Source organism: Enhydra lutris, unplaced genomic scaffold (assembly GCF_002288905.1).
Source record: "Enhydra lutris kenyoni isolate GAN:26980312 unplaced genomic scaffold, ASM228890v2 scaffoldscaffold25, whole genome shotgun sequence".
NCBI lineage: Eukaryota > Metazoa > Chordata > Mammalia > Carnivora > Mustelidae > Enhydra > Enhydra lutris.
The window spans coordinates 4,919,657-4,934,662 of NW_019154109.1; the positions used below are offsets into that span (position 1 = coordinate 4,919,657).

General features: G+C 55.3%; 1 protein-coding gene across 1 annotated transcript; it reads right to left on the bottom strand.

Annotated features, from left to right (window-relative positions):
• Positions 1 to 11,263: 11,263 nt before the first annotated feature.
• LOC111151057 (pleckstrin homology like domain family A member 3) lies at positions 11,264 to 14,427 on the bottom strand. The gene is made up of 3 exons (XM_022508789.1): positions 14,379 to 14,427; positions 13,348 to 14,139; positions 11,264 to 11,929 (listed from the first exon to the last, which is right to left on the bottom strand). The coding sequence occupies exon 2, from the start codon at positions 13,796 to 13,798 to the stop codon at positions 13,421 to 13,423; it is 378 nt and encodes a 125-aa protein (XP_022364497.1). The 5' UTR covers positions 13,799 to 14,139; positions 14,379 to 14,427; the 3' UTR covers positions 11,264 to 11,929; positions 13,348 to 13,420.
• Positions 14,428 to 15,006: the final 579 nt, after the last annotated feature.

Genomic DNA, 15,006 nt, shown 5'->3' on the forward strand with positions numbered 1-15,006 from the left:
CCCCCCCCCCCCCCCCCCCCCCCCCCCCCGCCCCGACCCTCCAGAGCGAGCACGGCCTGCCAATGGCTTGCGTTCAGCCTGGTACCAGCCGGTGCTGACTCTGGACTCCCGGCCTCCAGAACTGGGAAAGAATAAATGTCTGCGGTTTTAAGCCACCAAGATCATGGTAGATTGTTACAGCAGGAAGCTCTTGGTTGTGCTCTCCTGGCCTGGCAGAAGGAGGTGAGCCGGGGCCTGGGCTGGCTCCTTGCAAAGTAGCTCATTTTTAGGTTGCACTGGGGAATTTCTTTTTCTAGGAGTTCATTTTCCCTGTCATTGGGGGTAACACTTTACACTTTTTATTTTTTAAGATTTTATTTATTTATTTGACAGAGATCACAAGTAGGCAGAGAGGCAGGAAGAAGAGAGGGGGAAGCAGGCTCCCTGCAGAGCCGAGAGCCCGATGTGGGGCTCAATTCCAGGACCTTGGGATCATGACCTGAGCCAAAGGCAGAGGCTTTAACCCACTGAGCCACCCAGGCGCTCCTGGGATAGCACTTTTATTTGGCCAAAGGACATCCTTCCAGTCTGGAAACATTCTAGAATGTCCTGAGGTAGGAAGGCAGGATGTCCTGACCTCTGTAAGCCAGCTAGAGATGGTGCATTGCCCAAGTAGATCCCCACTCTTCCTCACTCCCCATTCTCAGTTTTTTTGATGATTCGTGTGGCCTCCAAAACCCCTGGACTGAGCCCTGAGCCTCTCCTGCGTGCTCACCTGGCACTCTCCTACAGCCCGGGGCACTCCAATGTTATCTACGGCTCAGTAATCTTGGGGCGACCTCACCCCTTTCCTAAAAAAGCAAACCATCAAATTTGGGGAGTGATGGGGAGGTAAGATAGAGGGATAGAGATTCTAGAATCTCCATCACTCAGCAAACATTTATTGAACTCACACTTTGTGCCAGGCACAGGGCCAGGCCCCAGAGATAAAAGGTAAAGAGCAGGTGGTCCCTACCTAGAGAGGGAGACAAGTAAACCAATGTTAGGCCGGTAAGAGTGTGTGCAGGGCACTGGTGAGTTTAAGCAGAGGAGGGGCACCTGGCCCTGCCTGGGGTACGAGGAGAATCATGGGAAATCTTCCTCAAGAATTTCTGTATTATTTACACATTGCTATGCAACAAATTAGCACAAACGAAGTGGCATAAAACAACACACGTTTCTCATCTCCTGATATCTACAGGTCAGGAATCTGGAAAAGCCTGGCGGGGCCCCCTGGTACAGGGCCTCTTACAAGGCAGAAATCGGGATGTCAGCCAGGAGCCGGGTCCCCTTGGCAGGCCTGGCTGGGGAAGGACCTGCTTCCAAACTCACACGGTTGTTGGTGGGGTTCAATTTCTTTGGGGTAATTGACCAAAAGCCACCCTCAGTTCCAAGCACGTGAGCCTCTCCCACATGGCAGTTTGTTTCAGCAAATGAGCAAGAGAGAGGGTCAGAATGCACGAGATGGAGATTACAGTCCTAGGTCACCTCATCACAGAAGGGATGCCCTGTCTAATCCTATTCACTAGGAGACAAGTCACCAGGCCAACCTGCTCTCAAGGGGAGGGGTTTATACCAATACATCCGGGAGGGGGAGACTGCAGGAGGCCCTTTTAGGGTCCACCTGCCACCAGGGCTCCCACACTGGGTCTCAAAGGTACAGCAGGGACCAGATCGGTCAAGGCAGGAACAAAGGCTCTAGAAGAGCACGGAGCTTCCTTGGAAAGACCAGAGCAGGGCTGCCATGTGGTGAGCACCCCTAAGGGAATCCACAAGAACTACCTGTCCCGGTACTTGCGTGTCACTGCGCGCTCACTGACCTTGTCTTCTTGACCTTGACCAGTTTGTGGGTGTATTATTCCTGGATGGACGGAAGATGATTGTTTCCATTCAACATTTATGAACACTGAGAGCCAGACAGGAAGAGCGTGGCCAGAGGCCAGCTGACCCATGTGGGGTCCCTTCTCCAGGGACTGTTCTGATAACAGTGGGATTGGGGAAAATAAAATCAAAAGACAAACTACGGTCTGAAGAAGACACAGAAATGGAAAAACAAGAGGGCCCTTGGCAGCTGAGGCTTTGTGGGTATATATGAGCTTGTAGGACTTGTGTGTGTGTGTGTGTGTGTGTGTGTAACACCATTCAGCAGGCTCTGCTCAACAAACCTCCGCCAGGCTCCCCCACATCAAACCCCAGGAGCTAGGATGGCAGCCCTGAGTTGCACCCTGAGCTCTTTTTCTCTTTTTTAAAGATTTTATTTATTTATTTGTCAGAGAGGGGAAGAGGGAGAGGGAGAAGCAGGCTTCCTGCTGAGCAAGGAGCCCTATGAGAGACTCGATCCCAGGATCCTGGGATCATGACCTGAGCTGAAGACAGACCCTTTGAGCCACCCAGGCGCCCCTACCCTGAGCTCTTGGTGACTGTCAGAGGTCATTGAGCTTCATTTCCTTGGCCTGGCGATGACAGAATCACTGTGGGTAGGGTGAGGGGGTTGACTGAAAATACTGCATCCTGGCTCTAGGTCTAGGGGGTCAGATTCAGTGAGCTGCAGGTAGGGCCAGGCTTCTGTGCCTTCAACAGGTGCCCAGAAGATTCTAACCATCTGCTGGATTTAGAACCTACTGACTTACTTCATTCGACTTCATACGACTCCTTCATTCTACAAGTGAGGAAAACAAGGCCCATTGCTTGCCCAAGATCCCAGGGCCAGGTATCGGCCCAGTCGGAATGGGGACACGGAGCGCTGTCTCCTAGGCCCAGACTATCAGATTCCTGCCAAAAGCTGCCTAGAGGAACCCTCAGTGCATTTCTCCTGACTACACACCCACCTAATGTCTTCCAGACTCTATTTATTAGAAGCGTGCCAGGAGATAGCCCCCAACACAGCACACACAGACACACACGCAGGCACACATGCATAACCACTCACACACAACTTCCCGTTTGCTCTTTCCATGCTCTTTACCCAGCACCTGCCATAGGACAGCCACTGGCCTGAGGATCAGGTAGCGAGCCCAGTTAGGAAATATAGGGCCTTGCCCTCCTGCACCTTCTTCTCTAGGTCGGTGAATCCAAGGACCTCTCACCAGACCATGCAGTGGACCTTGTGGCTGTGGATCTGGGAAATCAGAAGACACTGGGCAAAGCAAGGTGGACCCAGGTCCCCCTACATGCTCTCGGACACCCCTGGCCTTAGCATTACCTTTTACATTGGCAGTATCTCAGCCCAGCAGTGGATGCTGACAGCAAAGTAGACTTGCGGACTAGCTGGAGGAGTCCAGCTAGTACCCCCAGGTACCCAGTAGAGCCCAAGGAGAATGAGCTGAGAGACTGTTCCCTCCCTAAAATGCTAAGCGCCCCAGATGCCCGCATGCCACAGCCTACAACAGAAGGACCACCTAGAACATTCGTCTCTCTAATTCCAGACTGGGTGTTCGCTCAGCGACCCTGGCATAACCTTGCGGAGGATGCTTTTCTTCCCTGGGCCTTAGATTCACCATCTTATCTATCAGGAAATATTCCAAGCTTTTCCTTTTGTGATAATACAAGATCACACTTGAAGGTCCCTGGAGAGCCAGAGCGCTGGAGAGAAATGCAGAGGGTGATGGAGAACATTCCAGGATTGAAGGTGAAGACGGTGGGGAGTGGGGCTTCCAGAGACCTTGCCCCGGGAGTGTTATGTTTTGTCCTGCTGGAGAAATCAACTGTTTTGGGCTGGACCCCCGGGATGGACCACCCAGATGGTGAGAAAGGGCTGTTGGGCGTATGTGTTTTGGAAGTGGGGTTAGTCCTGAGTCTAACATCTCTCTTGGCACAAAGAGCCAAAAGCTTCGAACTACAGCCCTGACCACCCCAGTCAAGTATAATTAATAGATGCTGTTGGCATTTTAGAGCTGCTTTCTGAGCACCATCTGTTTAGCTCTGCTGTCTTGGTAAGCACGGAGGCTCAAATCCCTGGCCACAGGGAGTCAGCCAAGGGCTCCCCAGGGCTGGCTTGGGCCAGACGCCTGTGTTCTCCGCGCAGCGTGGTCTGTGACATGCTCTGTGATCTCAGACAAATTGTGCAACTCACCCTCTCCTTCCTGGCAGAGCAAGGGGCATTTCTGTGTGCAAAGGGCTCTGAGCCCTGGAGCGGAGCCCGGTTAGCGGAGCTGGGGAAGATCATGACAGCGCAGCACCTTCGGGCGACAAAGGAATCTTGCCGGACCATCGCCTGCTCCCTCCATCCTCACTTCTGACCAGGAAGTCCCAACACCAGGAGGCTCCGGGATGTCGCGAGAACTTCGTTGTCCAGGAATTGGGAGGCCTGAGTCCACGCGGTGCCCGCGGACTTCTCACGTCTCTGAATGTCAGTTTCACAGGCTGGGATGGGCCCTGAAGGGATGTAAGTCTAGCCTAGTTGAGACTGGGACTCCGTGAAGGTTAGGGGTTGGTATCAGGGAAAAGCACCAGCAAGCATTGCCAGTTGAAGTGGTTAATTAAAGGCAGCTTTCTAAATGGGGATTAGGCAGAGCAAGGGCACTGGGAGGATTATCACGCTGCTGTAATCACACTCCTGTAGCTACAATCGCTTACTGTGCATTATCTATGTGCCTTATCTACTTTACAGGCATTCCCTCAATTAATTCTCACCGTGATCCTAGGAAGTAGGCTATTATCCTTCCCATGTTAACGGGGTGCCAAATAACACTGCTAATGAGAGACCCAGCAGGGCTTCACACTCATGTCTGTGATTAGAGCGGAAGTGTTTCACTGCTACCTGAATGCCTCCAGTGGATGACATGATTTTTGGCCCCATGGTGGGCATTTACTAACCACTGACTGTCTCCTCATTGGCTCCCACCTTTCCCTTCCATTCCCACTGTGGCTCTTCGGCCTCATTACTTCCTCACTGATTTCCCTGCTCTCAGGGTCTCCCTTCCCCAAGATCATCACCAATACTCATTCTCAAACCCAGGGCTCACTACATCTCCCCTGCATTCCAGGGCTGACCCACCCATTTCACTTTAAGAAAGCTAATTTGACTTCAAAATAATAAGAGGAAAGAAAGAAAGAGAGAAAGAAAGAAAAGAAAGGGAGGGAGGGAAAAAAAGGAAGGAAGGGAGGGAGGGAGAGGAAGGGAAAAGAAACAACCAGACGCACAGAGGCTTAGATATGCAAAAGTTTATTACCACCTTGTATATAGCAGAAAAATAATACAAAGAACATGGGTGTTCAAGAATAAGAGATTCGTTTGTCAAATAAATAATACTAAATATAACAGAATAACATACAGGCATAAAAATGCTTCTTTAATATTATGGCCTCATAACACAACATACTCCACATAAAAAAATCAGGATATAGGGGCACTTGGGTGGCTCAGTGGGTTAAAGCCTCTGCCTTCGGCTCAGGTCATGATCCCAGGGTCCTGGGATCGAGTCCCACATCAGGCTCTCTGCTCGGCGGGGAGCCTGCTTCCCCCTTTCTCTCTCTGCCTGCCTCTCTGCCTACTTGTGATCTCTGTCTGTCAAATAAATAAATAAAATCTTAAAAAAAATCAGGATATAATGGAGCACACATAGTATGACCTCATGTGTGAAAAATAATCACACAGCATATCATATGTAATAATTATATATCACATATCTATTTGCATAGAAATAAATGTAGAAGGAAATACACCTAAATGTTAACAAAGATTATCTCTGCCAGATGGAAACATGAAAGGTGATATTTGTTTTCTTCTTCATAATGAGCTGTCCTTTCACATTTTTCTTCACTGAACACATTTTTTTTTAAAGATTTTGTTTATTTATTTGACAGACAGAGATCACAAGTAGGCAGAGAGGCAGGCAGAGAGAGAGGAAGGGAAGCAGGCTCCCTGCTGAGCAGAGAGCCACCCGGCCGTGGGACTTGATCCCAGGACCCTGGGACCATGAGTTGAGCTGAAGGCAGGGGCTTTAATCCACTGAGCCACCCAGGTGCCCCTGAACACATTTTTGAAATAAAAATAAAGGGGTGTGTATGTGTTAAGAACAGAAGCCTTGTGGCACCTGGGTGGCTCAGAGGGTTAAAGCCTCTGCCTTTGGCTCAGGTCATGATCCCAGGGTCCAGGTGGAGCCCCGTGATGTTGGGCTCCCTGATCAGCGGGGAGCCTGCCTCTCCCTCTGTGGTGCAGCCCTCCACCTCTGCTCGTGCTCACTCTCTCTCTCTCTCTCTCAAATAAATAAATAAAACCTTAAATAAAAAAAAAAAAAAACAGAAGCCTTGTGACGGGCTCCAGCTACCACTGAAACAAGCCTGGAGCCCCCCACCCCGCCAGTCAGGAGACTCCCAGTCGGCCCACCTCACCTGTGCTTGACTCTCAGATCTCCAGGTTCTGTGCAAACCTACTGTGTTTCCTGTGCCACCCCGCATTCTCCAGCCTGGCACCTGTGCACAGGTCATTTCTACCCCTGGAAGGCCTTGCCTCCCCTTACCTCTCTGATAGAATTCTATCCTCCATCCCAAGGACCACCTGCCTCCCCTGCCCACCTCTCATGGCTCTGTCCTCACCAACAGTCCCCTCCCCTCCCTTGCTGCCCTCTCTGTCTTGATGATCATGGGAGACTGGACAGGCATCTGTATCTGTGCAGCAGAAACCAGGTGCTTAACGAAGGGCCAGGTTGAGTTCAATTGAATGAAGTTGCAGTTGGGGGTCCAGTAGAAGCAGAGCTGATGGAAGAGCCCCCGAGGACACCTGGCTCTCCTTTCTCCTTGCAGCTAGGGGCCCGGTGTCCCCTCCAAGGATGGCAGAGACCTCCGTTGCTGCCTGAGTCCAGGCTGCTGAGGCCCCCGGGCCATCGCACAGCTGCTCTGGGCTCAGACTCTTCCATGGACCCACTGGAGAGCAGAGCTGTGGGCAGAGCTGACAGGTGAGCTAAAAGGGTGGGAGCAGCCGTTCTTCCCGTCCCTGGGGCAGGGTGTCGGGTGACACACTGTCTCAGGTTGCCCAGGACTGAGGGTTCCTTGGCGCACGTAGCTTTCCATGCTTAAACTCAGAGAGTCCCAGGCAAACTGGGATGGTTGGTCGCCCTGACTGGGTTTGAGCCCTACCTGTGCGCCTCTGGGACCGGGCCTGCTGCCACACAGGGTCCCATCTGAGACGGCTACCCGGTCTCTGCAGCATGGTATGCAGGAAGGGGCAGCCCTGTACCAAGTCATGAGACAAACAGCACTTTGGGCCAATGAAGAACCGGCACTCAGCCCAGAAAACTATTTGTTCGCTCAGCGTTCTCTCTGTACCTTCCCACTCTGGGTCTCTCCATTCTTCCAGACTAGTCCGGTCCCAGGACACCTCCTCCCAACCCACAGGACACCTCCCTGTGTCCTTTCCTGCAGTGAGACCCACCACTGTTTCAAGGACCGACTGTGGTCAGCCCCTCCACAAGGCCTCCTCCACACCCCAGCCCATAGATGGGAGGGATCCCCACTCCTCTGGGCTGAACTCTCCTTTGTGCCAGCCTGAGCAACGTTCTCCTCATGAAACTGTGGGTTCATCCCTTCGTTCCTTCCTTCACTCGTTTGGTGAGAATTAATCCTCTGGTGTTGGGTTAAGAGCCAGTGCTAGAGCCCCACTGACCCGGCTGAATCCTGGCTCCACCACTTAACAGCAGCTGTGTGATTCTGAAGAAATCACTTCACCTCTCTGGGCCTCAGTTTCCTAACAGAAAACATGGGAGTTATAAGAATTAACAGGGACTTGGGGCACCTGGGTGGCTCAGTGGGTTAAGCCTCTGCCTTCAACTCAGGTCATGATCTCAGGGTCCTGGAATCAAGCCCCACATCTGGCTTTCTGCTCAGCAGGGAGCTTGCTTTCTCCTCTCCTCTGCCTGCCTCTCTGCCTACTTGTGATCGCTCTCTATCAAATAAATAAATAAAATCTTTAAAAAAAAGAGAGAGAGAGAGAGAGAATTAACAGGGACCTCACAGAGTTGCTGGAGCATTACTCAATTCAATAACTGAACAGTTCTTGGACCAATGCTTGGCACAGAGTAAGCACACTCTGCCCATTGCCATTCTTTTTTTTTTTTTTTAAGATTTTATTTATTTATTTGACAGAGATCACAAGTCGGGAGAGAGGTGAGCCTGATGCAGGGCTCGATCCCAGGACCCCAGGATCATGACCTAAGCTGAAGGCAGAGGCTTAACCCACTGAGCCACCCAGGCGCCCCATACCCTTTGCCATTCTTAAGAGCCTGCTGTGTACCACATACTTTGAGGGAGCAGGAATATACAGATGACAGGTGCTGACGGTCTAGCCGACAGGCAGACAAGAAAGCCAACTGCCACGCAGGGTGACTAATGGAAGAGCCCGAGCCACGCGGAGGAGAGAGCAGTTGCTCAGCCCGGACTGGAGGCAGACCTGGGAGGCTCCTCCGAGGTGGTGAGCCAGCAATGCAAAAAGTTTAGGAGGAGGGGATGCAAAGGCCTGGCAGTGCAGGAAGGGGGCCCTGGGTGTGCGGACTGTGTGGGCGGGTGCGAGAAAGAGCCCTGATTGTGGAGAGGGCACGTCCCAGGAACCTGGACTTCTCCATGGCCATGGAGAAGCCCCCGAAGATTATAAGCAGGAGCATGGGTTGCATCCTGGACAGAACACGCTGAGGGACTGTGGCCCGCAGACTGGAACAGAGACTGGAGGAGGCCAAGACAGGGCTCCCCGTGCAGCCTTGCAGCAGCTTGGCGCACAGCAGAACACAGCCTTACCAGGGCCCTCGGGCTCTGGGCCTGGTAGGAAACCTGCCCACGGCACCTATGCATCCCCAGCTTCTGGGAAAGGCCAGATCTCAGAGTTGCACGCCATAAGGCCCTGTAGATCTACCCCCACTCCCTCCCGCAGCACTGCCTGCCTATGGATTCCAAGTCTAGCTCCTCGTGCTAGCCTTCCTTCTTGTCCTTGCAACAGGCTCACTCTTGCCAAAGCCTCAGCCCCAGCCTCGGCTCACCCTGACCTGAGCAAGCCCATCCCTTCTCCCCTGTCTCCCCGCCCCTGGCCTCAGAAGCCGCCCGGCTGCTGGGCTGGGACTTGCCCTTTCTCATTTTCCCATCCATGACTCATGCATCAGGCGGGGGTGAGGCCGGGGCTGCCAGGGCAGGGGGAGAGAAGGCAGCAGCCCCTCCCTGGCCTTACGGAGTCCTCAGGCCCAATTGGGCAGTTTTTCCATTTCGTGCATGTCTGCTGGCACTGTCAGGGCCTGTTTGTGCCCCCAAAGAGGCCTTGACCCTACTCTGTGGTCCAGCCAAGCATTCCTAGGGTGAAGGCCTATGCTCCATTTTTAGAATTCAGAGTTGCCAGAGCAGTGCAGACACCCCTGATTTCAGGAAGCAGGGTGTCTCCCTCCCCAGCAGAGACACGACTCCCCAGAGGTCACAGATCTTTAAAAAAAAAAAAAACCTGAATTCATCATGTGAGCCCCCCATCTCTGTGCTGTGAGTTCTTGGAAGCTTCAGGAAGCTACGGGACTCTTAACAAATAGGAGGCAGAGCTCCTCTCCATGGCAACAACCACCATCTCTATTAATGTATACTGAGGGCCTGCTACATTCTAGGGTCTGCGTGAAGGGTTCTAACTGCAGCACATCCTGCAGAGGGGCTGGGACTCTCCTAGCAAGGGGAGAAACCGAAACTGGGTTTGGGAAGGAACCAAAGCATCGTTGGAACCGACAAGCCTGTGTTCCAGAAAAGCGGGGAGCACCAGAACGGAAAGTCGGCCTCCTCCTCCACCCCATGTGCCCCCTGCCCTTGACAGCTCATGCTGGCCACACCCCCACTGCCCTTTGCAGCCAAGCCAATGATCCTAGAAACTCCACTGAGGCCGCCACAGTACAGGGCACAGGAGGCAGAGCCCGGCGTTCCCCTGCTGCTCCCGCCAGCCCTCCAGGCACCAGCTGGCGTTTTATCTCCACACTAGACTCTGGGCTCTTCGGGGCAAGGGTCAGATTGTGGGTTCCTCATCCTAGCCTCACCAGGGCCAAGCACAGTGCCTGTAAGAGGCATTTAGTACAACTTTGAGTTGCCTTGCATCCCACTCCCATCTGCTCCGACTCTCCCGCTTCTGAAGGCCTGGATACCTCTTTTCTTCCTTCGTGTCAGGATCCCCACCATCGGCCACCTTTGAGCTTGATTGCAAGAGCAAGGATTGTATTTTAGAGGTCGTCTTATTCGATGGAGAAACTAACCCTTTCCCATTCCCATTCCCATCCCCATAACCTTTTCCCATTCCCTGGCTCCATCAAGGAAGGGTGGCGGACACCATCTTCTTACCACCACCCCCCATATAAGCCTAGGCATGCTCCGCAGCCCAGGGCAGACATCGCCAAACGATCACAGCATGCTAGGGGAGCCCCAATCAGGGTTGGCATGGAAGATGATGCTTTTTTGCCACACTGGGACTAAGCTATTCATGACACGGGTATAAAGCCTAATGAAGTAATAACGGAGATATCTGTTAAAAACGCCTTTGTAATTTGTAAATTCTCTTTCAATTGTGAGATGTCATTCATGTAGCATATGAGAAAGGTGCCCGTGGGGACTTTGAGGTCCTGGGACAGGGGACGAGGAGGTTTTGGCGGGAAACAGGAGAAATTTGATGGGGGAACAAGGCAGATTGGAAGCACAGAGGTTATTAAAGAGATTTCAGATTGCTGAAGGGGGCCATGGGGCCTCCTTGTTCCTTCTGCAGACTCTGGAGTAGACCACTGCTTCGCCCCAGGGAAGGCCAGATGCGGTGGACCACAGAGGAAGGGAGGGCAGCCTAAACTGCTAGCCACAACATGGAAAGATCTCGAGGGCTCCCCGATTAATAGTTTCTGTATAGCCCAGGCAGCTATGTCTCTGCAATTCAAGTTCTCCTGTGCTGAAATTATTCCTCCTAAACCACGCCGCGAGGAGGACTGACTGCACAAATGTACAAATGTATAAAAGCCTGAGTACGTCCAGGACAGGGAGACAAGCTCTGCCCAGAACACTGAGCCAGCGCTCAGGATGGCGGGGGCGGGAGGGCATGGCCTTCCTGAGAAGCATCAACAGAGACCGAGTTGGCCAGTAGAACATCCCTCAGTCCTTACTTCTGGGACCACTGAGGTCATGCCTCCTGGGGTTGCCATGTCTCCCCCTCCCCAGGCTGGAGATTTCAGAATGAGCTGTGGAATGGAAAAGCAGGAGTGGGAGAGGGAGCTTCCAAGCACCGCATCTTTGTGGGCAAAGAATTCCACTCAGCAAGCAGTGTGTTCACTGCCCTCCATGGGGCATCTTCATTTTGGGATAGGCATGAAATGATAATGGTCAAACCCCCACCCCACCCCCACCACCTCCAGGCCGAGCACCACAGTGGGGGGAAGATGGGCAGGAGGTGGGGGAAGAAGTGTGCAAAGAGAAGGCCTGGATGGGTGGGGGTCCCAGAAGGACCTAAGCAGCAGAAGACCCCCACGTGTGGGCCTCGGGGCCCATCAGCTCCCCCCCAACCAAGGTGAGTCCAGAGGTGATGCCAGGGGGATCCCCCGCTGGGTACCAGGCTGGCCTCCCGAGTCCTGAGGCGCTGGCTGCGCACCCCATGGGGACACATCCTCTTCCAGGCATGGCACCAAGCTGGGGACCAACAGCAATCTGCAGAACAGATGACAGGGCCGCTGGGGAGAGGACGCTTTGATGCCAGCTCTCCATCATGAGACACAAGTCAGGCCTGTGGCTACAAGGCCCTGAGCTGGGAATGTCCCGAAAGTCTGCAACTGTCCCGGGGCTGAATCTTCATCCTCAGCCCCACGTGGCTTTCTGCCCTCCTCCCCGGGCCCCGTCCATTCCTTCAGGTCCAACGCCTCCTCAGCACAACCACGGCTTCTGCCTCGACACAGGGAGCATAGTCATGCCCCATGAGACAAAAGAGGCAGGAAAGCTGTCAAGAGAGAACAGCAGTTAGGGCAGGGGCAGACCCTGGGATAGTAACTACCCACCATGAGCTGTTTTACATCAGAGCTTCCCAACCTTCTCCACAGCAGGGGAAAGGCAGAGGAAATAGCATGTGCACCACATACTGTGATCCACCAAGGAACCGGCTTCCTCCCAGCCCACCCTGGGGCCGGAGGGATCCACAGGGCTCAGTTATCAATACAGCACGTCTGCCTTCAGCCCAACCTCTCAGCTAACCCTCACTACAGTCAACAGGAGGGCCAAAGGGGTAGATGGCACCAGCTGGGGCTCCCAGGTGCCCTGGGACTCTATTTGTTAAGGCGGAGAAGCTGGAGGGCTGGAAGGTGAGGTAGTGTGGGAGGTGGTAGGGAGGGTCAAAGGGGCGGGTATGAGTTTCCACTGGAAAATATGAAAACCTGAGTGGTATAAACCCTCCCCGGCCCTGCTCCCAGTTCCCACGGGGAGGGAGTGGCATCTGGGGAAGAGGGCACAGGGCTGGGAGCCAGAGCTTCTAGGTTCTATTCCTGGTCCCTCCCCTGGGCCTTCCTGACCACAGATCTGCCCCTCACCCTCTGCCCCACTGCTCAAGAAGGATTAAGACATCACAAATAACAAATCATGACCCCATCCTGCACCCGTCCACCCACCCTGCCCCAGCTGCCCACCCCCTTCTTCAGCTTCTCCTCCTCTGGCCCTGCTGGGCATTGGCTGGCATTCAGGGACAGGTGGACAGGCCCACTCCCCCTTGGCATTGGTGGCCTGGCCTCTGGCCTGGCCTGTCCACTCTCCAACATCTCTGGTCTGCCAGCAGCCGAGCCCCAGGACCCAAGAGCCACTGTCAAGAATAGGTAGTGGAGACCCAGCCCAGCCTTGTCAGACCCTCCCCCTGAGGCCCCACCTCAGGAGCTGGGTTCTGTGCCCAACCGGTAATGACTCTGCTAACTAAAGGAGGTCATCGTTCTGCCCCAATTCCATGCTCAAACTCTCCTACGTAGACTGTTGATCCTAGCATAAGGAGGGGGCAAACTTCAGTTCATCCCACCCCTGCCTCTACCCAGCTCCTGGAAAGCCAAGGCCTCGGGCCCCTGCTGGAAAGCCTCAAGGGAATATTGAGTCCAGCATCCCTCCACCTGAGCCGGGGCGGAAGCAACCTGTAGGGAGGCCCATCTCTCCTACCTTCTGCTCTGCCAACTGGGTCACATAGGACCTCCCTCCCTGGGGCCCAAGGGGAATGTCCAGCTCTTGGTCCCCCTTGCTCAGACTCCAAAGCTCCTACTCCTTGTTGGCCCTAGGGTGGGTGGTTCAGCTTTGAAGTGGAATGCTGCTCGGGGCCCCTCATCTTCTACGTAGGGGAAAGAGAAGGGAGACTGAAGAGAAAGAGGGTTCAGTCCCCAAAGGGCTTACCTGACTTGACCTCTGGGCACCATGTGGTGGGGAGGGTGCGCAGTGTAAAGGTGAGATGGTAAGCTGGGGGGGGTTAGGACACAAGGGTCCCGGCCCCGAGGCTCTGCCTGGCCCGCACTGTCTGGATGGCCTGCTGGTTCTTGAACTTGACCAGGCCCAGGGTGATCTGGGCGTTCCAGCCAGGATCCTCGAGCGGGCAGCGGAAGTCGATCTCGCCGCCGCCCTCGGTCACCAGCGTGAAGTAGATGTGGCGCCCGGTGCTCTCTACGCATTCCACGGCCTTGATGCGGGCGAAGCTGAGCTCCTTGGGCCGGCCGCCGGTGCCCTTGGCCTCGAAGAGCTGCAGCCCGCGCTCGGTGAGCACACAGCGCTTCCGCTTCCACAGCTGCAGCAGCCCGCCGCTGCGCTTCTCCAGCACGCCCTCCTTGAGCACCGTCGCCGCCGCCGTCATGGGCGCCCCGAGGTCCCGGGCAGGCTGTAGGCTACGGTGGGCGCGGCGCCCTTCTTGGCTGGGCCGCGCCGGATTCTGGCGCCCAGGGCCGGCTGGCCGCCCTCCCTGCCACCTGCGCCCCTACTGAGCCGCGCGCCCGCCGCGCAGTCCTCCAGCCACCGCCGCCCGCTCGGCGCCCGCAGCCCCCGCTCCGGCCCTCCGCCGCTCTTCCACGCCGCTCGAGCTGCCCCGGCTCGCCACTGCCCGGTGCCGCCCGCCGCTTTCCGGCCCAAAAGCCCCGCTGCGCACTGGCTCTGCGCTCGCCCGCTCGCTCCGCTGGGCTCTGCCTGCGCGCTGGGCGGCTGCTCGAGGGATGTGCCCTTACATGTTCCGTCGTTCGCCTCCTGCGTCCTCCGCCCGCCCGCCGCGCATTCCTGCACCGGCCGGCCCTCCCCTCCGCGCTGCGCACCCGCCGGGGCCGGACTCCGGGGTTGGGGGGGAGGAGGGCTCCGGGGGGCGGGGCCACGGCGGGGGCTCGGTCACGCTCTGCAGGCGCTGGGCCGGGGCGGGGAAGGCTGGTACCGACAGGGGGTTTGCTTACCCAACAGCCCGAGCCTCGTGGCCTGCCGCTTATTGGAACCACATCTCCTCCAGGCCTTGAACGCAGGGAACGATCGTGGTCTCGAGAGGCGGGAGACAGGGAGAGTGTCCTAGATGAGAGGGTCGCTGCTTGGAAGAGGGGTGGCCTTGCTCTGTGGTCGCGCGGTGCACCGCCTGGGGCTTGCATAGTGGGCGCAGACATCTACTGGCTGCTTCCCAGGCCGGGGGAGTGCTGCCTCCGCATCCCGTGCCCCCTCTCCTAGCTTGGCCAGCACCCCGCTGGCATTGTGCAAATCAGAAAAAAAAAAGAGGACGATCCTGGGGTGGGGGATGGGGGTAGGAATCGAGCCAGTGTTGGGTTCCTTGCCCTTCTGGGGAGAAAAAAGAGAGGCTGCCCAGATGTCTCTGCTGGGGCGACCCACCCCCTCCTACTCCCTACCTGCATCTTCAGCTCCGGGAGAGGAGTAGAGAAAAGCCAATGTGAGGGGTGCCTGGGTGGCTCAGTTGGTTAAGCATCTGCCTTCAGTTAGGCGTCTGCCTTCGGCTCAGGTCATTTCTGGGGTTCCCTGCTCAGGGGGGTACCTGTTTCTCCTCCTTCTGCCATTCCCCTTCCCCCACCTATCTTGTGC